At 50.0% G+C, this 25,201-nt stretch overlaps 1 protein-coding gene across 2 annotated transcripts in view; it reads left to right on the forward strand.

The window, feature by feature from the left end:
• Positions 1-369: 369 nt before the first annotated feature.
• Positions 370-25,201, forward strand: part of WIPI1 (WD repeat domain, phosphoinositide interacting 1) — a 31,785-nt gene continuing 6,953 nt past the window's right edge. Inside the window, exons 1-8 of one of the 2 annotated variants that reach the window (XM_036268730.1) lie at positions 370-516; positions 5,135-5,217; positions 6,765-6,934; positions 14,211-14,307; positions 20,152-20,249; positions 20,936-21,028; positions 21,683-21,753; positions 22,362-22,469. In XM_036268730.1, coding sequence (XP_036124623.1) covers positions 437-516; positions 5,135-5,217; positions 6,765-6,934; positions 14,211-14,307; positions 20,152-20,249; positions 20,936-21,028; positions 21,683-21,753; positions 22,362-22,469 — 800 coding nt within the window. In that variant the 5' untranslated portion in view covers positions 370-436. Of the gene's footprint in view, positions 517-5,022; positions 5,038-5,134; positions 5,218-6,764; positions 6,935-14,210; positions 14,308-20,151; positions 20,250-20,935; positions 21,029-21,682; positions 21,754-22,361; positions 22,470-25,201 lie in introns of those variants that run through there. The other variant, XM_036268731.1, reaches the window with a different exon arrangement.

The following is a 25,201-nucleotide window of genomic DNA, read 5'->3' on the forward strand; positions in this document are numbered from 1 at the left end:
GCAGGTCAGGACCCAGCTGCACCCGTTCTTTCTTTCTCTCGGCCGGCCAGCGGCTCTGGCAATGAAAACACCACCACGTGTCCTGCAGATCGGCATCACGCGCCTTCACCCAATGGCGAGCGGCGTCACGGAGTTGGGGGCGGGTGTCCAACAAGGTGGGTCCGCCCACAGCCGTCACCAATTGGTCAAGGGTGAGCGGCGGCATGGACTCGTGGCCAATAGAGACCGAAAGTTAGGATCCCCGCCCTCTTAGTTGCTCTGTTCCGCCGAACTGGCAGAAGGGGCGGGGCGAGGCGAGAAGGGGCGGAGCTGAGGGGAGAGGGGCGGGGCCAGGGCCGAGAAGGGCTGGCGACCCGGCCCGCAGAGCGGGCGCCAGCGGGCTGCTGAGGTGGCTGTCGCCGGCTCGGAACTGCGGCTTCCCCGGGTCGAGCCCCCGATGGAGGCCGAGGCCGCGGACGGCCCCCCGGGCGGGATCGAAGGGACGCTCAGCTGCTTCTCTTTCAACCAGGACTGCACGTAAGCCGCGGAGCCTGCCTGGCCGGGAAGTGGGGGACAGAAGGTCTAGACCCGGGGTGTTGTCCTGTCCGCAACTTGTAGCCATAGAGGGGCGGGCCTACGCCCCAAGAGGCCGTCGGCGGGAAGGCCGGTGGCTGCCCCCGACCGGTTCGGGTCTAGGTAGCCCCCCCATTCTCCCTCTTCCCCCAGCAGGGCGTTTGGGCGCCCCCAACCCTTGCTCGGGCTGAGAGCCAGGAGGGGCTGGCGGGGATGAAAGGGGAGGGTTAGCAAAGGGAGTTGGGCTGGAAAGAAGCTAAGGAGTGGGGGTGGGGTGGTGACCAAAGTGGGGGTCTGGGGAAGGAGGGACAGAGGCCAAAACAAAAGAGATGGGAGGGGAGGGGCAGGTTGCAAGTTGACCCAAGGCGTGATAGCTGGGGCCCAGGAAGATGGGAGTCCAGGAAAAACTTTCCCATTTGTCCTTGAGCATCTCAACGTGGCATCTGGGCAGGGCCTCGGACAGAGGCAGCCTATCCCTGCGGTCAGGCCAGCCACCGTCCCTGCCCCGGCGCTGGGCATCAGGCCGGCCCACTCTGGATGTCAGAAACCTTTCCTTCCTCTCACTGTTTCCACACAGCCCACTCAGCGAGGCCGAGCCGCCTTCTCCGAGTCCACGAGACCGTTCTCGGCCCCAGGCTGCTTTCTCCGGGCAGCACGGGCTCCACTCTGGGGCTTTGTTGAGTGGATTTTTAATGTTTCACCTTGATGTTCACGTTTGGACTTTGGCCAGAGAGCTGGGATTTACCGAATTGTATTTCAGGCATCTGGAGGATTCTGTCCCTTGGAAGCATGCATCTTTTTCCTTCCCTCTTTTCATGGATTTGTTAGACGCCAGCCCTGGGGACCATATGGAATAATCTCTTTGGAATGTGCACCCAGTGCATCAGGCAGGGATGACCTCTTCCCAGTTTCCCACTTCCTGCTGTACCAGTTTCTGTTGTGTTCTTGTTGGGAGTCAGATTCAGGCTTGTGCTTTTGGCCTGAGACTGGGCTATGCTAATATGGAACATTCAGTGGTAATTAAGGCCATCATGTACCATAAGCAACTCTGGCTTTCATTCCCTTTGTGTTTCTGTTTAAAAACACCCTATGCCAAACAGTATGCCTTTGTTCAGAAAACTGTATGTGTAATTGGGTATTCTGGTTGCTGGACAGCTTGGTTAGATGTGGGGCTTTGAAGCTTTCCTTGACCACCACCCACAATAAGAAATATATATTACAGCCCTGGCTGGTTTGGCTCAGCGGTTAGAGCGCCCGCCTGCGGTCCAGAGAGACCCAGGTTCGGTTCCTGCTAAGGGCGCGTACCTCGGTTGCAGTTTGTCCCCCCCTGGTTGGTCGTGCTGGTGGCAGCCACTTCATGTTGATGTTTCTCTCTCTCTCTCTCTCTCTCTCTCTCTCTCTCCCCCTCCCTCCCTCCCTCCCTCCCACTCTATCTGAACAAAAAATGGAAAAACGCCCTCGGGTGAGGATAAAAAAAGAAATATATATTACAACATTACCCAGCACCCATATACAAATACTATCACTAAAAAGTGAATCACAAAATGGTGTTTACCCTTAATGGGTGATACCTTCTCTTATTTTCTATTTCCTTTTTATTTTTATTTATTTATTTTTAAATAATATTTTTTCTTTGTTGTTTTAGAGAGAGGAAGGGAGAGGGAGAAAGAGAAACATCCATAATTTAGAACATGGATTGGCTGCCTCCTGCATGCCCCCCACTGGGGATCCTGCCCACAACCTGGGCCTGGGCCCTAACCAGTAATCTAACCAGTGACCTCTTGGTGCATGGGTTAATGCTCAACCACTGAGCCACATCAGCCAGACTTATCTATTTCCTTCTTAAAAGCCATTTATGACTCCTTGAATTGTTTTTAGGATTGGCTCACTGTTGAGACCCACAGTTTACAAAAATGATAGTCTAGATAAAATTCTGATGTTTTGTAAGAAACATTTTGCAAGAGGAGATGATTGTTGAAATGCCTGGGTGTTTTCCTTCCCAACTGAACACAGGTTAAGGAGGGGAGTTAGTTTGCTTATTAGTAAATGTTCTAATTTCTGCTTTGTAGCATTGTTGATTAGATTATTTTAAAGTAATGTTAATCTTTATTCTAGTTAAGTCCAGGCCTTCATAACTTTTGGATATGAATGTTATTTTCAAAACTGTAGGGTGCTTGGAAAATTAATTTCCTTAGTCCCTACTGTCGGTTCCATTTTCTTGGATGAAGGCTCTGCTGGGCAGTTCTATCTCGCCTATAAATAAAAGTTTTTGTCACAGTCAGTTGTGTTGAGCCACAGAGGGTATGACATTGAATTTTAAAATAAGTCAAGCCCCTTACCGGATACATTTTGGAGTATCAGTGTGTCTTTTTCCCTGAGTGTAGTCTGAGCTTGAGATCTAACATTTCACTCACACTTCATGCTTGGTACTGTGCTAGACACTTGGGTACATTTCTTCATTTGATCGGGGATACATATTTGTCCCCAACCCTATGTCCATGAGAGGTGATGAAAAAAAATTTTTCCCCTACAAAACAGCTTTCTGGATAAAATAGGTTTTAGTCTGAATTCCTTGATTCAGAGACTTTTGTAGCCATTGCTTCATCGTTTAAAACATAAGAATGACCACACTGCCATTTTCTCATATATAAAATCCTTCTGTTCCAGGAGCAGGGCATATGTTTAAAAATTATTTAAAATGGCCAGATCTTTTGGTTAATATTATAAGACTCTAGTTACATACATATTTTTCTTATTTGCAAGCTTTAGACACCACTGTTTACAACTAAGCGTGTCTATTATTTATGTGGAAACGTTTATGTGAAAAAATTAAAAGCAGTCAACACTGCAGAGTCCACTGTGAAGGTTTAAGATGCTGCTGGCTTGCCTCTCCAGGAGCTGTCTGTCATCACCATCACCACGGCCGCAGTTACAGATGCCCACCCCCCGCTGCTCTTAAGCAAAGGTCTGACACACCTGTGTAGCCACTGGGCGGGTTGAGCTAAGGAGCAGAAGCCTCGACCTCGCTGATTACAAGTTGACTGTGGTCACCTATCCCTTGTCCCAGAACAAATGTTTGGGGAGGGAAAAAAATATATTCCCCGGGAAAATCACGTGACCTTCTCTTTTTTAGGCAAGTGAAACAAGAGCCGCGCTGGTAGCACTGAGCTGCTTATTTTAGTATATGCTTCTCTGTGAAGAGCGACTCTCACCTTTTCATGTATTTGTTTTAAATGAGGAAGTTGGACTAATTTTTAGGTCCCCTGAGGACCCACTTTAAGGTCCCTTTCAACTCAAACACCCCCCCCCCCCCATGGAAGTGCTCAGGGCCAGACTGCATATGCCCGTGTCTTATGTGTCAGATTCGGTTCATCGCTCAGGCCTGAGGGCCCAGCTGGAGAGCTGGGAGGGGGCTCCAGCTGCTGCACAAAGCGGACCCGTTGGCTTTCATCCTGAGGCCAAGGAAGCCCGCTTCACACTCTGTCTGTATCTATGGGCTGAGAAGTGAGATGTTTAAAAAACAAGATTTTTTTTTAGCCCACAGTGCCCCAGATAAGCATTTAGTTTTTATTTGGTTTGTGGAACATAGTATAAAGCAGAATTCTCAACAGTGTCTGCACAGTAAAGTTCTTGAACTAAAAAAAAAAAGCCAATAAATAAAAAGCAAAGAGTTGGGAGAGCAGCAGGAAACAGTCCCCAGTATTTTTTATTTTTTTTTGGTAAATTTCCCAAGTGAGTTTAATGTCCATCCAGGGATGAGAGTGTCTGGGAATGTTTCATGGAAAGTGATAAAAGGAAGCATCTATTAAATTTTGCCTACTAATGACCTACTATGCCAACCAGGAATGTGTATTTTCTTTTTAAGCAAAAAAAAAAAAAAAAAAGGCATCAAGGGGATAAAAAATTATTTACCTCTTGGTAAAGTGCCTCTCAAACAGCCATAAGACCCCTAATTGTGTTGGGGGTAGTACTATGATGAATATTCTTTATTGTTATTTTTTTAATCCTCACCCAAGGATATTTTCCTATTATCTTCAGATAGAGTGGGGGGGGAGGGGGGAGAGAGAGAGAGAGACATCCATGTGGGAAAAATACACCGATCGTCCACCTCCTGCACAACCCCAACTAGGGCCATAGATGGAACCGCAACTAAGGTCGGTGCTGTTGACCGGAATCAACCTGAAACTCTTTGGTCCACGAGCCAACACTCTAACCGCTGAGCCAAACCAGCCAGGGCTATGGTGAATATTCTTAAACACCCCATTTCTCCTATTTCAGCTCAGCCGGGAAAGCGTGGTCTCTGGTAGGTTTGACATCTCATCTGATGGCAGAGCCCATGAAGTTTCAGGTCTCGTGGCCATTTCACGTGTCTGTGTGGTTGTCTTTGACCTTGCCCCGCTGACCATGCCTGCCCACAGGTGTGCCTCACCAGCTAGCGAGTTATCAAATAGCAAAGCCCTGAGGATGCAAGTTCATGTGGCCCCTGTGAGGTTAGAGGGAACAGAGGCGTGGGTCTTCAGGCAGGTCTGTGGTTGGAACGCAGTCCCTGTTGTCATTCCCAGGCTGTCATTATCTCCCACAGATCCCTAGCAATTGGAACCAAAGCCGGCTATAAGCTGTTTTCTTTGAGTTCGGTGGAGCGACTGGACCAGGTCCACGGAAGCAGTAAGTGTGTGTGCGTGAGATCTCAGAGACGCTGCATCTGCCCGCTGCACCTTAATCCTGCCCCTCCTGAGCTATCTGCATGCCCCCTTCATCATCCTCCAGTCAGCATTTCTCAGGTTTAAATATAAATCATTGTCTCCGCTTGCTTTAAAAACAAAACAAAACATAATGAAGCACTTAGTGAGATGTAGCAATAGCTTAGGTCACATTTTAGATGAAGAAATCCTTTGTGTAAAGCCATACTGCTGACCACTTTTCACATACATATATGCAGTCATCATTTTTAGGGTTGTCATACCAAAAGGTCATGTAGGATATCTTTCCCCTTATATTGGCGCAGTACAATATTGGTAACATTCATTCAGTCGTGGAAGTACGTCCTTTGCTTTAACACAGCAGTACAATCCCATTTACATAGTCCATTCGGAAGATGGACTTCTAGTGAATATTAAAAAAACAATCAGCTTAGGAATATGACTCTCTTATAGTTTATGCCATCCTAATAGTGAAGAATATACAGTCTTTGGATTTCCTGGACAGAAAGTGGTTTGGTAAATGATATATTGGGCTCCTAATCTATTTGCAAGATGTTACTCTTATTATGCCGTTGTCACGAATATTTTTTGCTCTGTATCTGGCCTGTGTCGCTCCTTTGGGACTTGCCCAAGAACAGAAAAGGCATGGGCACGAAAAGAATGTTCTCCAGCTCTGGGCACTCAGGAAGCTCACGAATGTACCTTCCTCCTGAGTACAGAGGTACCTCCCTGGTTATCACACGGACATCCAGATGGTTTTCAACAGGAAAGGGATTCCGGAAAGGATCCGGGAGCACAGCAAGATGGGGAGGGAGTACAGATTTTTCTGTCACTGTCCCCCATGGCGGTCCCCCTCTTAGCAACAGGGACCAGAAGAATTCGGACAGCCAAGGCTCCCAGCGGAGCAGTCACTTCTTGGAAACCTCTCAATGAGAAAAGGGTAGATGAATTGCCCAAACTTATTATATTTCATAGAGCAAACAGTGGCCCCCCAGGGTCCTGGAGGGGAGGCTGTGGAAATTCTGACTCTGCGTCTGGTCACTGGCATCTTTAGATGTTTGAAAAGGCTTTGGAACTGTTACATTTTGGCTTGTATTTTTTTTTTTTTATCCTCACCCGAGGACATTTTTCCATTTTTTGTTCAGATAGAGCAGGAGGGAGAGAGAGGAAGAGAGAGAGAGAGAAACATCGAAGCGAAGGGACACATCGAGTGGCTGCCACCCACACGACCAACCAGGGCCGGGGACAAACTGCAACCGAGGTATGTGCCCTTAGCGGGAACCGAACCCAGGTCTCTCTGTACCGCTGGCCGATGCTCCAACCACTGAGCCAAACCGGCCAGAGCGGAACTGTTACATTTTGGAAACAGTTAAAGCTTCCCTGTGGGGAAAAATCATTGCAAATGCATGCTAATGGAAGGTGCCCAGGCAGCAGGACCTAGAGAACACTGGCTGACTGGCCTAGTTCAGGGGCGGCTGAAACCCGGGCAACCTTGGCTGCTTTCCTTCCCAGATGAAATCCCGGATGTCTACATCGTGGAGCGCCTCTTCTCCAGCAGCCTGGTGGTGGTGGTCAGCCGCACCAAGCCACGGCAGATGAACGTCTATCACTTCAAGAAAGGCACAGAGATCTGTAATTACAGCTACTCCAGCAATATCTTATCCATAAGGCTGAACCGGCAGGTAAGTGGGGAGATCCCTCCGGATGGCAAGGCTTCTGCTCATTGGCACCGAAGGAAAAGATGGGTTTTTCTCGAGATGAATGTCTCTAAAACAAGCATCAAATTCTAAAAGGGATTTTCATACTCAGGTCTCAATTTATGGGGCTCCTGTGAAGAGAGTCTACTCTGTGTCCTTGTTTTAGCGGAGGGTCCTCCCTGGTCCTTCTGTCTCTTGTTCTTTCTCGAACATTGGCTACTGGCTAGGTGAACCCTCCCCTGGGTGCAGGCTGGGCGGACCTCTGGCTCTGAAACTCTCCCTGAGCTACTGCAAGGGACACCTCAACAGAGGGACGCCTGTCTGGTTTGGGTCCCTAATGGTGACATTTGTTGCAGACTGGTGGTAATGCCTCGGGACAAAGTGGCTCTGAAGCTGGTCAGTAAAACTGCCAAGTGGGCCGGGGACTTGGGCTTCCACTTTTGTTCCTCCCAGCTGACCCTTGGAGATTTTTCTTGTAGTGTTTTCTTTGTTGAAGGGAAGGGTTAGTCTTATCTCAAATATGCAGCACCTTCTCTTGAAAAATATTAGTCCTTGTTAAATAAGTGTTTGAGGTCTTAGCAGAGTTTCCGTTGAATTATTAGGTTTTGAACCCCAGAGGAGGGCGGGGGCCATAGCTGTTCTGTTCACTGTTGTAAGTCCTGGTGGAAGAGACGGGAATGCTTGGTAGAAACACACAAACTGCCTATGAAACAAACAAACAGATACATTCCCCACGCCCAGCTCTGTGTATCCAAGTCAGGACTCCCGGAGGGTGGAGGTCGTGAGGTCGTCGCATTCTCCGAGGACAGTGTTTTCTTCTGTCTTTGTACCCAAACTGTCAGTGCTGATTAATTCTTTTTTTTAAACAAATGAGACAAAGTGCTTTCTTAAGTTTATAGTAAGGAAGAGATTATTTCTTTGAGTCGATCAAATATCTTGATTGACTATCCACTTAAGCCTGTATAAAGCTGAGAACAGCCCAAGAAATAGGATATGGGGATTTTTTTTTTTAAGCAAAGAGGAGCTGGAGTAAAGAAAATAAACCTGGGTTCTTGGCAAAAGAGGGCAAGGCAGCTCGAGAGTTTTCAGCTCGAAGGCTTTGAAGCACCTTCTCGGCTCCAGCGCTCCGTCTGAAGTCTGTTGGGAACACGTGAGATTTTGTTGCAAAACGTGTTTTTTTTGTTTGTTTTTCTTTGCATATAGTAGTAGCCAGTAAGGGAACATTACCTATCCTTTCTCGATAGCTGATTGTCTTTTTAAGATTGTTTAGGCAAATGTCCAGTAAAGATCAGAACCTTCAAATCATATCAATGGCATTTATTTGTAAAATTTCTCTCTTATATTTTCATTAGCAAATGGGACAAGGAAGGGTTATTCAAGTGTCCGAGTCTGTTAGCCTTTAGATGTCACCCCCTTCAATAGACACTAACTTTAAGGCTCTCCTCCCCCACCTTCCAAAGGACACGAATGACTGCAACTACTCGGCTCCTAATGGCCACGCTAATCCGAACCCAGATTGAACAGGTCTCTCTTCCTTTAACATTTCTGCTCCTGAGAAGATGATTTGGAACAGGTCTGGAAAGTGTTTGGGGTTTGCTTTTCTTAAAACCTTCACAACTTCTGGTCTAGGTAACTCCTACAGCCTCTTCCTGCCAGGTCGAGGTGAGGGGGAGGACTCCAACATTCAGAAAGGAAGAATATTTTGTAATTGTGATTGTTTTTCACTTTTGGTGGATGTGATTCCCCTGGGACTTAATTGAGGAAATCTGTTCAGCAGAATAAAGGCAGTAACCCAGAAGCATTTCGATCCTTGAGCTTTTACTGTAATTTGGTTATCTGTTCCCAACCTCCGTCTGAGCGACAAGGACCCTAGAACAGAGGTAGCATCTGCGTCCAGACGTCGAAGCTGAGAGCAAGTCTGCCGTACTCTAGGGCACACGTTACACGTATTTTCTGACAGAGGGAGTCGTTACATTGTACAACCTGGGAGAGTCGATGAGAACCAAGGTGACAGGGAAGGAGCTGCGTCAAAGGCCAGCCCCTGGTTCTGCTGAGTCTGAAAACTGACGGGTGAAGGAAGCAAGTTCCCAGGCTCATGCCCATCCCAGAAGCGTGCTCTCACGGGAACGGGAGACACAGTACCTCCTCTTTCCCTCCGAGTGTTTTCTGTCTGTTCTCCTCCCACTTAATTCTTGTCTGCAGCCCACATGGGGTGACCTGAAATTCGGCCAAGTGGGCCACAGTGCAGATGGTGCTGTTCGAGCTGGTGGAGAGAGATGCAGACAAGGACAGACGAGCGAGCAGTAGGTGCCGTTTCTGCAAGAAGCGTGCGTTGAGGACCTCATATGCCGGGGACTGGGTGTGGGGCTGGAGAGGAATGCATGACAATATCAGAAATCTAAGAACATAAACAAGCCCAGAGTAATATAACCCAAACCGTAGTAAGTGCTGACAAAAGACAAAGGCCCGGGGCAAGCAGGGAAGGTGTTCCGTGGAGAAGCACTCGCTTGCCGTCAGTGTCGAGATCCTGTTAGAATTTTGTTGCTCCTCGGCACCCAGCCTCAGACCTGTGATTACAGAGCCTTAATTAAAATTAAGATGTTGAGCCCTGGCCGGTTTGGCTCAGCGGTTGGAGCGTCAACCTGCGGTACAGAGAGACCCGGGTTCGGTTCCCGCTAAGGGCACGTACCTCGGTTGCAGTTTGTCCCCGGCCCTGGTTGGTCGTGCGGGTGGCAGCCACTCGATGTGTCCCTTCCATCGATGTTTCTCTCCCTCTCTGTTCCTCTCTCTCCCTCCCGTTCTATCTGAACAAAAAATGGAAAAATGTCCTCGGGTGAGGATAAACAAACAAACAAACAAACAAAAAAACAAATAAAATTAAGATGTTGAGCCCTGGCCGGTTTGGCTCAGTGGTTAGAGCGTTGGCCCACGGACCAGAGAGTCCCGGGTTCAGTTCCCGCTAAGGGTACGTATCTTGGTTGCAGTTTGTCCCCGGCCCCAGTTGGGGTCGTGTGGGTGGCAACCACTTGATGAATCTCTTTCACATCCGTGTTTCTCTCTCTTCCTCCCTCTCGCCTTCCTGCTCTATCTGAAGATAAATGCAAAAAATGTCCTCGGGTGAGGATTAAAAAAAAAAAAAAAAAGATGTTGATATTTTATTCTTCTGCTTGGTTCCAGTGTCAGTCTCCACTTTTCTGAGCTTTAAGGAGTCTTACTGGGAAAACGGTAGAGCAGGCTTTTCCCAGGCCGAGAGCCTGCTGCTTTTTTGGTAGCGTTTTATGTCCCTTCCTTTCCAGGTTTTGTTCCCTGGGATAAAAGGGTCTGGCCAGGGAACAGTGGTTCTCAAATACAGGTGTGCATCAGAGTCCCCTGGGGCACTTGTTGAACCACCTCCCAAGCCAGAATCTTGGGGGAGAGCCCAGGCCTTGCCCCTTGGGTGCTCTGATCCTCATCCAAGTCTGACAACCTCTGGCCTCAGGGGCAGCGCGTCAGGCATGCGCAGGGGTAGGACGCAGCTGCTTGGAGTGAGGCCGTAGCTCCCAGACCCCAAATCCCCCCCAACACCTCCCAGCCTCACTCGGCATCTGCTCACCTGTACTGAGCTCTGCATCCTGTTTCTTTACACACGTGCTCGTGAACCCCATGTCCTGTTTCCACTCGGCAGAGAGCACAGCCACGGGAAGAAGCTCCAAACCTGACAAGTCTCACGGGAAGAGGAAGAGAAGGGTCTCTCGGCACTGGGGAGGCAGGCCCCCGGGAGAGGAGCCGAGCACAGGCGCGGGAGGGGGATGGATGTTCCCACGAGGCTGAAGGGCTTCTCGGTTCCCTCTACGAGGGCTGGAGAAGGTGCACAGAAGTAGGTCTGCAGGAGAGTTGGGTGAAGTTGAAAATCTGACCATTCACTGGAGAGGGGTAAAAGGGAAGATTGGGTGATGCAGGGGGAGCAGAGAAACCCACTTCTACACAAGCAGGAGATTTGTTATGAACATTAAAAGGGAGCCTGTCTCCACGTATGACAAATCCACAGCCAACATTATACTCAATGGGCAGAAACTATAAGCATTCTCCTTAAGATCGGGAACAGGAAAGGGATGTCGTCCGCTTTCACCACTCTTATTCAATGTAGTACTGGAAGTCCTAGCCACAGCAATCAGACAAGAAGAAGAAATAAAAGGCATCTAAATGGAAAGGAAGAAGTAAAACTCTCACTGGCAGATGACATGACACTCTATATAGAGAACCCTAAAGATTCCACCAAAAAACTACTAGAACTGATCAATGATTTCAGTCAAGTAGCAGGATACAAAATAAATATCCAGGAATTGTTGCATTTTTATATACAATAATGAACTATCAGAAAGGGAAATTAAGGAAACAGTCCCATTTATAATTGCATCAGAAAATAAAATACATAAGAATAAATTTTTTCTTTTTTTCTTAATACTCACTTGAGGATATTTTTGAATTTATCTGCAGATAGAATGGGAGGGAGAGAGAGAGAAAGAGAGAAACATCATTATGAGAGAGACACATTGGTTGCCTACTGCATGACCCTGACCAGAGCCTGGGACTGAACTGTAACCAAGGTACATGCCCTTGACCAGAATCAAACTGGAGACTCTTTGGTCCTTGGGCTGACGCCCTAACCACTGACCCAAACTGGCCAGGGTCTAAGAATAAATTTAACCAAGGATGCAAAAGACCTGTACTTGGAAAACAAATAAATGGAAGCGTATACCATGTTTATAGATAGGAAGAATTAACACATTAAAATGTCCATACTACCGAAAACAATCTATAGATTCAGTGCAGTTCCTATAAAGATACCAATGGTGCCTGGCCAGTGTGGCCCAGTGGTTGAGCGTTGACTCATGCACCAAGAGATCACAAGTTTGATTCCTGCTCATGGCACATGCCCAGTTTGTGGGCCCAATCCCCAGTGGGGGGCATGCAGGAAGTGGCCAGTTGATGTTCTCTCTCATTGATGTTTCTATCTCTCCTTCTTTCTTCTTATCTCTCTAAAAATCAATAAAGAAAAAAAAAGATACCAATGGCATATTTCACAGAACTACAACAAATATTTCAAAAGAATTTATATGGAACCAAAAACAAAAAAAAAAAAAAGACTCTAAATAGCCACAGCAATCTTGACAAAGAACAAAGTTGGAGGAATCATGCTACCTGGTATCAAACTATACTACAAGGTTATAGTAATCAAAACAGCATGGTACTGGCATAAAAACAGACATAGATCAATGGAACAGAATAGAGAGCCCAGAAATAAACCCACACCATTATGGTCAATTAATATTTGACAAGGGAGGCAAAAATATACAATGGGGTAAAGATAATCTATTCAATAAATGGTGTTGGGAAAATTGGACAGATATAGACTACCTTCTTACACCATACATAAGAATAAACTCAAAATGGATTAAAGGCTTAAATGTTAGACTTGAAACTGTAAAAATCTTAGAAGAAAACATAGGCAATAAAATCTCAGACATTTCTCCTAGCAATATTTTTTTCTAATATATCTCCTTGGGCAAGAGAAACAAAAGAAAAAATAAACAAATGATACTACATCAAACTAAAAAGTTTTTGCACAGCAAAGTAAACCATCAACAAAATAAAAAGACAACCTACTGAATGGGAGAACATATTCACCAATGACACATCTCATAAGGGGTTAATATCCAAAATTTATAAAACTCAACACCAAAAAACCAAACAATCCAATTTAAAAATGGGCAAAGGACCTGAATAGACACTCCTCCAAAGAGTACATACTGATGGCCAATAGACATTTGAAAAGATGCTCAATGTCACTAATCATCAGAGAGATGCAAATTAAAACCACAATGAGATATCACCTCACACCTGTCAGAATGCCCTTCATCAATAAATCAACAAACAACAAATCCTGGCGAGGATGTGGAGAAAAGAGAACCCTTGTGTACTGTTGGTGGGAATGTAGATTGGTGCAGCCACAGTGGAAAACAGTATGGAGTTTATGCAAAAAATTAAAAATAGAACTGCGTGACCCAGAGATTCCACTTTAGGGAATATATCTGAAGAAACCTGACACACTAATTTGAAAGAATATATGCACCCCTATGTTCATAACAGCGTTATTTACAATAGCTAAGATCTGGAAACAGCCCAACTGTCCATCAGTAGACGAGTGGATAAAAAAGCGGTGGTACATGTACACAATGGAATACTACTCAGCCATAAAGAAGGAATTCTTACCTTTTGCAACAGCATGGAAAGTATTGTGCTAAGTGAAATAAACCAGTTTGAGAAAGACAAGTACCATGTGATTTTACTCATATGGAATCTAATGAACAAAAAATAAAAACAGGCTCATAGATAGAGAACAGACTGACAGCTGTTAGAGGGAAGGGGGGTTGTGGCACTGGGTGAAAAAGATGAAGGGAGATTAAGCAAAAAAAAAAAAAAAAAAACCCAAAACCTCACAGACACAGACAATAGTCTGGTGATTACCAGAGAGAAAGGTGGGTGGGAGCAGAAGAGGGTAAAGGGGGATAAATAGTGATGGAAGGAGACTTGACTTGGAGTGAACACACAATATAATGTACAGATGATGTGTTATAGAATTGTACAGTTGAAACCTTAATCTCATTACTGTCACCCAAGTAAATTCAATTTAAAAAGGAGGAGCCTGTCTCATGGAAATAGGAACCCAAAAGTTTACCCCAAATTACCCTAAACAGTAAAAGGAATCTGATCAGAAAGTGTTCAGAAATTCCCATTCTAAGCAGAGGGGAAAGTACCAAAGAAAAGAAAGAAAAAGCAATCTCAATCTCTAAAGGTCTTGTAATTTACGTTTCCGTTCAGGTGGCTGATGATGTATATGTGTGTGTGCATGTGTGCCTACTTCAACATCTTCAAATCCAGCATCCAGCCCGGCCAGTGTGGCTCAGTGGACTGAGCGTCATCCCATGGGCTGAGACGTCCCGGTTGGATTCCGGGTCAGGGCCCATGCCCGGGTTTCGTGCTTGATCCCCAGTAGGGGGCGTGCAGGGGACAGCCGATGGATGTGTCTCTCTCGTATCAGTGTTTCTCTCCCTTCCTTTCTCTCTCTAAAAAAAAAAAATCCAGCATCCAGATTTTTCCTCCTTTTTAGACTTAGGATCAAGTTAGGACTTATAGGAAAGATGAGTGATTTGGTGGGCTCGGTCGGTCCCTTTTCAAGGAACTGCTCGGTCCAGTAGACTGACGAGTCTGTGTGTTACAGAGGCTGCTGGTGTGCCTGGAGGAGTCCATTTACATTCACAACATTAAGGACATGAAGCTGTTGAAGACCATCCTGGATGTTCCTGCGAACCCAACAGGTGAGCTCCCCGAATGAGCCAGGCGCCCCCTCACCTCACGTCCAGGTGCCCCTTTCCCAAGCCGTGTTTTCATCTCTCTTGAGAACCCGCAGCCGTGTTGTTGTTGCTTTGTAAGTGTTCGTGGTGTTTACCTCGAAGCTGCGTGTTAATGGTGGCAGGTTCGGATACATCGGGCTGTACGTCCTGCAAGGGGCTGTGTGGCCCCCTTGGCTGCTGGACAGGAAGTCCTTTCATCTGGGAGCTGTTTTCGGTAAATGTCATTTAAGGTAGACGCGTGGGAGAGTTCATGCATCTGATACTGAAAGGTGTTTACCCCTAATTATTTTCTGTGGTTGCTCAGCACAGAGTAGGCGTAATCATTAAAAGCAGGTTTTGACTTGGTGCGTCTACGTGACGAGGAGAAAGACAAGCCAAACCCTAAAGAATACGTTCCATTGCGTGGACCCCACACACGTCTCCGGACGGAACACCGTTGGACCGGTTTCCCGGAGAAGAAGGGGAAGAGTTTGGATTTGTGAGGTGGAAGCAGCAGATGATGGCATCTGAGGAATTCACTGAGTGAGGAGTCAGCAGGAAAGGCCCTTCCCGGCGGCCGGCAGGGTGGGAGAGATCACGCTGGCACGGTCTGCGTATCTCATGACTCAGTTTACTGCAGGGTTCCAGTTCTTTGATGGCCCCTGGATCACAAGGTCCGTGTGGACCAGCCCGAGTCACGTAGTCTCTGAGCCTCAGTTCCCTTCTCTGTAAAATGGGATAATGATACCCGTCTCACAGGGTCACTGAGGATCAGGTGAGGCAGCGTGTGCGAGAGGGGCCAGCTCGTACACAGCCTGCCACGTGGCAGATACCTCCTCTGCTCATCTCCTCCTCTTCATCTCGATGGTATCGATAGCCCTTTACTGACGACTTCCGTGCCGAAACAGACCAGTCATAACAAAATGATAGTTTTGAAAGGACAAAGCCATTACAGAGTTCTGTGGAATGACTTGAAAGCATGTCACAGACGGAGGATGGTAAGTGGAGGAGCCGTGGGGGTTAAGTTTCATGCTTTAGGAATGAGGGGCTGGACTAGTCTGGTGAGGCCGAACTGTGGGCCCAGGACCACACTAGGCACTGTCAGGTACTGATGTGGCAACCGCACACCCGGAACCCCAAATCCAGCCACAGTGTTCCCTGAGACCATCTGCTCCGTGTGACACATAGGAGTAGGACGTGTAGGGGTGGGACCCAGGGTGGGACTGGGGTGCAGGCAGTCAGTAGGGAGATGTGCTGTCCCAGCAGAGGTGAGCAGAACTCCAGGAAGCCATGGGCCTGAGCCGGACTTGGGCAGGGGACTTTCCTGGTGGGCACAGAGCTCAACGCTGCCTTCAGCTGTCCAGTGTTTGAAGAGGGTCGTGGGCACAGTGAGTGGCCCCTCCAGCAGAGGGCCTGTGGCACCCAGCAGTCCGCTGCCCTCCCTGCTTCCCTCCTTCCCTCACCTCAGGCTGCTCAGACCGGGGGACAGTGCTGCCCACCTCAGGACCGGGCCTGTGCCTCCTGTAAAAAGGGACTTTTCCCCTCATCTACTCTTTGTTTTTATCCTCACCAGAGGACTTTTTTGCATTTATCTTCAGATAGAGTGTGGGGGGGCATCGATGTGAGAGAGACACACCAGGTGGTTGCCACCCACACGACCCCAACCGGGGCCGGGGCCAAACCGCAACCGAGGTACGTGCCCTCAGCGGGAACCGAACCCAGTACTCTCCAGTCCAATGCTCTAACCGCTGAGCCAAACCGGCCAGGGCTCCCCCCCATCTACTCTTCACTTTTAGCAAATATAGCTTTTCCTTAGCTCAGAAAACATTGGTCACCTCAGTTTTTGCAGTTTAAAGAGGGGGGAAGGTTTTTGAAAGCGTGGGGCTGTTTTGAAAATGCATATCTTTTGTAAAGGGAGTAATTTTATCTCAGGAAAAATGAGAGACAGCGGTAGGTGTGTCCTCTGTCTCGGAGAGCACTGTGAGTGGGTTCCGGACAGATCGAGCCCTTCCTGGAAGGCGGGGTCCCGCAGAGCACGGCCTGTCTCCCCGCACCTCCGCGCCCTTGGGAGAGAGCGCCCAGGGGCTTTCCGAGGCCTGAGGGTTGTAACGATCCACTCAACGACCGCCGAGCTCCCTTTCCACTCCAGGAACGCGCAGAGGATAATGAGCACCCCGAGTTACCGAGAGGATGAGCCGAGGGCACGGACGCCCGCTCGGCTCACCCACCAGCCCAGCGCCAGCTGGAGGGCAGCCTGGCACCGCGGTGACCTGACCAGTTCCTCGCTCGAGAGCCATCAGCTGACTCTGCGGTCAGAACCGTGAACGTGAAATCCTGAGGCCCGTGGTGTCCTGTATTTGTTCTCATTCTCACACAGACTTTTGGACGACCATCGAGATGGAAACTGGCTCTGATTCTATAAAGCCTTCGTGAGCACACAAGGGACACAATCACCCGTCTGTCGGCTCGAGCACACGGATTCTGCATACCCTCGGCTCACGTGAACTACGAATGAATGACACGCGGGGTTCTGCCCTGGCTCTGCGCTCAGCATCTACCGCGGCTGTAAATTTCCTTCCTCTTTGTCTGCCTTTGTTCATGCCCGTTCCCGTTGCGTCCGAGATCGCAGGCTGTTTCCTCTGAAGAGCTGGGCCGGACGGGGCCCGGAGCTAATTTCCTGCCCGCACAGGAGTCCACGCTGAGCAGCGGAGGGCAGAAGTCTGCGGCCGGGGTCTGCCAGCGCGGGGCGTGGGTTGCCATCGGTCTCGCAGCCTGCTGCGGGGCACCGAGGGGGCAGTCTATACCACACACGTGTGTACAACAACAACGTCGTGCTTGGTTGTCCAGTGAGACCTGTCTCTGGACATGGTCGTGCGGGTGGGGAACGGCTGTCATTTGCAGAAGCGTGATGCACAATAGTCAAGACACGGAGACGACCTGCGTGTCCAGTGATGGACGCACTGATAAAGAAGAGGTGTACGTGTGCACAGTGGAGTATATTCAGCCATAAAAAGAATGAAACCTTACCATTGTGACAACATGGATGGACACTGTGTGATGCTAAGCGAAATAAGCCAGAGAAGGACAAAGACCACAAATACCATATACGATCTCTTATATGTGGAATTTTTTTTTTTTAAAAATGACTTTATAGACACAAAGAACAAATTAGTGGTTGCCACAGGAGGGAAGGGGGGGAGGCAAAGTGGGTGAAGGGGGTCACAAGGTAGAGACTTCCAGTTATAAAATAAAGATGTCCTGGGAATGTAACGTACCGCATAGTGACTAGTTAATAATACTGTACTGCATATTTGAAAGTTGCTAAGAGACTTGATCTTAAAAGATCTGCTCGCAAGAAAAAATTGTAACTATGTATGTTGACAGATGTTAACTAGACTGGCTTGTGATTATTTTTTTTGCAGTATATACGGAATCATGTCGGCAGATCTGGGTCTTGAACTCGCGTTCTCAGCCTGTCTCTGCCAGACAGATTTTCTTAAAACACTGCCTGTTTTTTTCTAACAGCTTTATTGAGATATAATTGGCATGCCGTATGATTCACCCATTTAAAGTACACAGCTCAGTAGCTTTCAGTATGTTCAAAGAGTTGTGTGACCACCACGACAGTCGATTTTAGAACATTTCACCGCCCCCCCCAAAATTATCATACCTCTTAGCCATCACCCCCTGTACCTCCAGGCCTTGGCAACCCTAATGTACTTTCTGTCTCTCTAGATGTATCTATTCTGGACATTTCCTTTTAGTGGAATGATGACAATACATGGTCTCTTGTGACATACCTCTTTCACTTGGTATACTATTTTCCATGTTCATCCATATTGTATTATATATAAATTAGTACTTCATTTCTCTATATTATCTCATAATATTCCATTGTAAAGATATACCACATTTTATCTATCCATTCACTTGATAGACATTTGGGTGGCTTCTGCTTTTTTACTATTACGAATAACGTTGATGTGAACGTTTCTACACACGTTTTTTTGTGGCTCTGTGTTTTCATTTCTTTTGGACATACACCCAGGAGTGGAATTGTGGGTTAGATGTAACTCTGTGTTTAGCCTTTTAAGGAACTGCCAGGCTGTCTTCCGAGGCTCTGGCCCCTGTTACACGCCCAGCGGCAGTGTGTGAGGGCTCCAATTATCAATCCTTGTGATAATAGCCGCCCTGGTGGGTGTGAAGTGGTATCTCATTGTGGTTTTGATGAACTCTGCTTTTTAAAAACACATGTACTCGGAAACCTTCAGGACTTAGCAGCTGCCTCTGCAAGGTCCTAACTGTTCGATTTGGTACTCAAGTCCTTCTGCCGTTGCCGTGTTCGATCTTCACTCCTCTCCGTAACCACCCCTGGGGGAAGCCCACGTGCAAGCCGACTGGTATCCCGGTCGTGCAAGCCGACTGGTATCCCGGTCGTGCAAGCCGACTGGTATCCCGGTCGTCCTCCCTCCCCCGTGTCATAAGACGGAGTTCCTTCTGCTGGGCAGGCTGTTCTTGAAATTGCATTTTGGATTGCAAAGGAGGAGATGGGGAATTGGGGTCCCCAGAGCAAACTGGGAAGGTCTGAGTGGTCCCCTGTAAGGCCGGGGCCAAGAGTGACCTTGTACAGCTAGAGGCTTGCGGGGAGCCGAAGCAGGTGAGGGTGCCAGACTTAGTCACGTTCTTCCCATAGTTCTGTGACAGGTGATAGTGCACAGCCCTGGCTGTGTCCTCGGCAAAGCCGGAGCAGGGGGTAGGCCCTTGGTTCCAGTTCTCAACGTTTGCTTTTTTTTCTCTATGCTCTTCCCCCCAGCAGATTAGGTGGGGTTCATCTGAGCCTGATCTCAGGTTTTCCTTATGCTTTTATAAGAAACCCATTGAACATACTAACCTGTAACGAAGATGTCAGTTACCTTTTTTATTTAAAAAGATGTCTCTCTTGCCTAATCTCAGAGTTCCTATTCCAGCAATGCTTTCAAATTCACTTTCTATCATGTATACCTCTAATACTCTAAATCATTGTTGTGAAAGTCCTACACTTAAATGCTCCTAGAGTCAACTGTTATCAAAAAATAAAAAATTATTTAAAGTAAAAAAAAAAAAATGCTATTAGGATCCCCCCCACACACACACACCTTGAACCCCCTCATAAATAAAAGTGACTTATGTTGGTTCGATGGTTTGATTGGCTGTGTACCCTTCCAGAATACTGTCAAAACGTCTTCAGTCCCAAATATCCTTTCTTAGTTGGTGTCCACGGCAGACACACCATCCTGAGGGCAGGTGCGGTCCCTGAATAAACTTCCACCTCCGAAGGCACCCTTTCCTAATCAAGGCAGCACATCCCGCCCCGAAATGAGCGCTGTCTAAATAGGTCCTCACCCTCCCCACCTCCCGTTCCCCAACTGGAAACGACTGTATTTAATCACCCGCCGGAAGGCTAGCACATTGTGCCTTTCACAGTAGGAAGTGTTATTTCAGTTATCAGTTAATTCTCCTGTGTGCCCAGAGGGTAGCGGAATCGGAAGAGAAGCCGATGTGATTTCAGAGGCCTGGGGTAAAATGTGAAGAAGAGTGTTTTAAACATTCGAAATCCTGGTTGCTTAGCGGGAAGAAGACATGGCCACTGTCTAACAGGAGGTCTTCCCCTGTACATTTACTTTATTGGATTAAGTTAGGGTCATCATCAACCCCAAGTCAATGTCTGCACAGCCGTTCCTCCCCTCGCCAGTAGGTGGCGGTGTAGGCGCACCGTTTTCAGGGGCCCTTTTCCGGGTTAAGTTCTCTCTCTGGACCCTGGCTTTTCATCTGCCGTTTGTTCTCCCCCAGGTCTTTGCGCCCTTTCTATCAACCATTCCAATTCTTACGTGGCCTATCCTGGAAGCCTGACTACAGGGGAGATTGTGCTTTACGACGGGCACTCCCTGGTGAGTTGACAGGGACCGGGCTGCCCCTGCCCACCTGTTTGGCTCTGCAGGGAGTGGCAGGTGATGAGCAGGCTCTGTCGCAGGGGGGTGGGGTGCAGGGGGCAGCGGTGCAGAGGCGGAAGCAACCTTGGGGAGTTTGTTCTGGCCACAGCGGTTGGGCGTGGAGGAAAAGGTAATGATATTTACCCTCATGCCATCGGTCAACATGGCCAGGAGGCAGTGTGGCAGGCCAAGGCAGACATCTGCAGCGTCATAGAAACCACGGCCCGCTGCTGGCCCGGCGTCGGCCTGACGGTGTCATGCTGCAGCGTGGCCCGGCCCGTGATCACGTGCAGCTCTAGCTTCCTTCCTCTGCTGCCCAGGCTTACAGAGCGGGCAGGTTTGCTGTGGGAGCCCCCCAAAGATGCACGCGGGGAGGGCCCGCGGCTGTGACGGCAGGCACAGTTGGTTGTCCGTCCTCCCGAGGGCAGGAAAAGGGATAGACACGGAGTGGCCCTTGAAGCAGAATCTGGATACACCAGAAAACGGCGTCCAGCTCATATGTACAAGGTCCGCTGCAAAGAGAGAGACAGGGGACCCGGCAAAGGAGGAAGGAGGAAGGAGGAAGGAGGAAGGGGCTCTCGGGAGGGGGAATCCTGCTTCCCTCTTCCCCGGCTTCACTATCCGTTTTCCCTTTTCACCAACAGAAAACAGTCTGCACTATTGCTGCCCACGAGGGGACACTGGCTGCTGTCACCTTCAACGCCTCGGGCTCCAAACTGGCGAGCGCTTCCGAAAAAGTGAGTGCGCTCCGCACCCTCGCGGCGCTCCTCCTGCGGGTCTGCGGGGTGTCCCTCTGCTGAAGCGAGTCTGGGGACGCGCTCAGGACCCATTTCAGGAGAAGAATTTCCAGCGCGTTGTGGTATAGTGATGCATCTATTAATTCAGTAGACCAAAGGCCTGTGCTAGGCAAGACGCAAGATACTTGGCCCAAAAACCTGCCGTCTGACTGAGAGATGTGTGTGCCCATCATCCTAGGCACGACAGACGCTGCCTTTCACGAAGGTGGTCTCCACCGAACGCTTCGCTGTGTAGCAGGACGGATTGATCTCTTCCGATTAGAATGCTCAGGGAATGTGATCAGGTTGAGTTTTCAGATGCCAGGAAGAACAGGTCTATTTTGCCCGGCAGAGACGAGCTGTTCTAGGAAGCCAGAGCAGTTGGGGTGAACACCCGCAGAGCCCTGGGCCAGGGCGGGAGGGAAAGTGGACACAGACACACCCGGGAATCGCTCGAATGGCACACAGACAAACCAAAGAGGCCTCCCCGCCTAACACTTCGAACTTCCTCTTCGGGAACAGATGTTCGACGCCAGTAAGACAAGCTCCTGTCTGAAGGGCCGTGTCTGTGTGAGCCCTTCATGGTTTGAAATGGCCACCTGCTTTCTTTTCCAGGGCACGGTCATCCGGGTGTTCTCTGTGCCTGACGGGCAAAAGCTCTATGAGTTTCGGAGAGGAATGAAAAGGTGCGTGTTCTCTGCAAACCCCTTTTACAGCACCCGCGGAGGTTCTGCAGCGGGTGGCTGGCATCCGTCTAGGGGAGGCCGGGGGGCAGCTCCACCCTCCTCTCTGTGCCCCTGGGGACAGAAGTAAACTTTCACGGGTAACTGACCTAGAGGCCCGCTTACCGCTCAGGACACCTGAGAGCAAAAAGGCCATTTTAACACAGGACTTCAGCCACCAGAGTCCTTTTTTGATGTGGGGGGGGGGGGCGGCGGGGGGTGGGCAGCAAAGGAGAAATGAGACAGCAGGAGTCACCATCCAAAAGTAGCTCCCGAGTCCCTTCTGTGGAGATAAAAAGGGTGGTGGCCCGGGATCCGCGGCTGAGGGTTTGCAGCCAGTCGGTGCAGAGCGGCTGGATAGCCTCCCGTGACAGGCAGGGGCGTGCCTCGTTCCTGCCTGCCTGAGCCCGTGACCCTGCATGAGTCTTTCAACACTCATTTCAAACCAATGACACGATGCCGGGGAGATTTTAGCATGCCCAGACCCTTCAGCCGCCTCAGAAAGCGGACTTCTGCGCGATCAGCAGCCCCCCCCCTTCCCGCTCCCCAGTCCATGCGTTACTGCTTTCCAGGTACGTGACCATCAGCTCCCTCGTCTTCAGCATGGACTCGCAGTTCCTCTGCGCCTCCAGCAACACCGAGACGGTGCACATCTTCAAGCTGGAACACCTCACCAACAGGTGGGCGCCGGGCGTCACACGCTCACTCGGCTAAAGGCGTCAGGCCCTGGTTGCCGTGCTAGGGGCCACCGCCAGCAAATGATTCTTCCTCTGTGAAGGCCATCGCCTCAGCCTTGCTTGTCACGTCCTCACCAGTGTGGCCAGTGTAGGCTGGCTGAGCCTCCGTGGTAACACATGGAGGCAAAGTCTAGGGACACTCACGCTGGGGCAGTAATGTAATCTTTCTGGACTTCGGTATAGATTCATTGTCTACACATCTTAGGCTGTTGTAAGGGTTGACTGGGTTCCTTGACCTAAACGTGTAGTGTAGTACCTGGCATGTACCAAACACTGATAACTATTAGCCGGTGTCGTTCTAAATACAGTGACATATCATTGCATTGCCCTGCCCGGCAGACACTCTGCGTGCCCGTGAGTGTGCCTGTGGCAGGCCTGGGTGGGGTTGGCAGGATAAAAGCATGTGTGTGAATGCAGCCAGGGCCGGGCATGTTCATTTCCTGTTGTTGCTATAACCAATGACCACGACGCAGTGGCTTAAAACAGGCATTACCTCCGTTCCGTGGGTCCGTGGTCCCGGGCGGCCGAGTGCTCCGCTCAGGGTCTGGGGAGGCAGAAACCCCAGGGTCAGCGGCTGCGTTCGCACCTGGAGCTGGAAGTCCCCTTCCAAACTCATCCGCGGTGATTCCTTCCTGGGCTTAGATTTCTCTGATGCCTCCTCCTGCCTTCCTTCCTTGCTAGCAGTCAGAGGGAGCTCTCTGCTGCTCAGGGCTCACAGGATGGGACCAAGCCCCCTGGACGAGCTCCCTGCTAGCAGTCAGAGGGAGCTCTCTGCTGCTCAGGGCTCACAGGATGGGACCAAGCCCCCTGGACGAGCTCCCTGCTAGCAGTCAGAGGGAGCTCTCTGCTGCTCAGGGCTCACAGGATGGGACCAAGCCCCCTGGACGAGCTCCCTGCTAGCAGTCAGAGGGAGCTCTCTGCTGCTCAGGGCTCACAGGATAGGACCAAGGCCCCTGGACGAGCTCCCTGCTAGCAGTCAGAGGGAGCTCTCTGCTGCTCAGGGCTCACAGGATGGGACCAAGCCCCCTGGACGAGCTCCCTGCTTGCAGTCAGAGGGAGCTCTCTGCTGCTCAGGGCTCACAGGATGGGACCAAGCCCCCTGGACGAGCTCCCTGCTTGCAGTCAGAGGGAGCTCTCTGCTGCTCAGGGCTCACAGGATGGGACCAAGGCCCCTGGACGAGCTCCCTGCTAGCAGTCAGAGGGAGCTCTCTGCTGCTCAGGGCTCACAGGATGGGACCAAGGCCCCTGGACGAGCTCCCTGCTTGCAGTCAGAGGGAGCTCTCTGCTGCTCAGAGCTCACAGGATGGGACCAAGCCTCCTGGACGAGCTCCCTGCTAGCCGTCAGAGGGAACTCTCTGCTGCTCAGGGCTCACAGGATGGGACCAAGGCCCCTGGACGAGCTCCCTGCTTATAGTCAGCTGGGTATAGTTACTGCTATCCCATCGCGGTCACGGTGCAGGCACCGGGCCAGGGAATCCAGGGCCCATTCGTAGAAACTCTGCCTGCTGTCGTGTGTGAGCATGAATTTACAGTGCTAAGTACATGCTACCTGCGTGCCCGTGTCCTCTCCTGGGGACATTTTGCACTCAGAAGCCGGAGAGCCTCGACGAGGTCTCCTCCCACCCAGCCCTCCACCCACGGTCAAGACCTGCCTCTAGTTGCACGGTAGATGGCTGACACCGCCCTCGGGGGGTTCAGGCCCCTCGTGTCTCCTGACACTTCTCTCCAGTGTGACAGGACATGGAACGAGGTGTTGGCTCGAGCACACGCAGAAAGCAGGTGGTGCAGTCAGCGGTCATGGCGCTGCCACACCGACGGGGCATTCCATGGTTCCTGGGGCGTCACCACGGGTTCCCGGGGTCCCCACCGTGTTCCGGGAAGGCAGGCAGGCAGGGAGTTTCATCCCCGAGGAAACAGGTTCGGAGAAGTCCCATGTCTTGCTCAGAGCCGGCCTCTGCTCCAAGTCCAGGGTCACATGTAAGCGCCACCTTTTACAGCCCCGCCAGGCTTCCAGAGGGGAACCTCCAAAGTGTCTCGAGTACATGTCCCCAGTACTGAGTCCTCCCTGCTGGGGTTCACAGCTGTCCCAAGAGAAACCTTTCTTCTGTGACGGAAAGAAAGGCATCTCATGTTATCAGTGTGGGTCTGTGTGCCCCATCCAAGGGCACCAGCCAGGCCCTGCGCCGTGGACTTCCAGGCTGGCTGCTGTCACCCCTTCTCTGGGCCCTTCTCACGGCTCAGCCTGCCCGCAGCCCTGGGGAGCCGCCCCGTGTGCATCCCAAGGCCCACTGTGCCCTGCAGTTCTTACTCTGCATGTTTCTCGCAAAGATTACATCCATCTTCTAGACGTTTCTGTCCCTTTCCTCAAACGTAAGCCCTGTTCTCTCCCGGAGGTTTGATCATCGCCTGCAGTAGCAGGTTGGAGCACTGGCACGTGGCTGAGCTGTTAGGCTCCCCTTCAGGCCCTGGCCGGTGTGGCTCAGCGGTTAGAGCGTCGGCCCACGGACCAAAGAGTCGTGGGTTCGATTCCGGTCAAGGGCACATACTTCGGTTGTGGTTCGTCCCCGGCCCTGGTGGGGGTCGTGTGAGAGGCAACCAATCAATGTGTTTCTCTCACATTGATGTCTCTCTCTCTCTCTCCTTCCCTCTCACTCTACCTGAAAATCAGTGGGAAA

This window comes from Molossus molossus, unplaced genomic scaffold, assembly GCF_014108415.1.
Source record: "Molossus molossus isolate mMolMol1 unplaced genomic scaffold, mMolMol1.p scaffold_m16_p_19, whole genome shotgun sequence".
Lineage (NCBI taxonomy): Eukaryota > Metazoa > Chordata > Mammalia > Chiroptera > Molossidae > Molossus > Molossus molossus.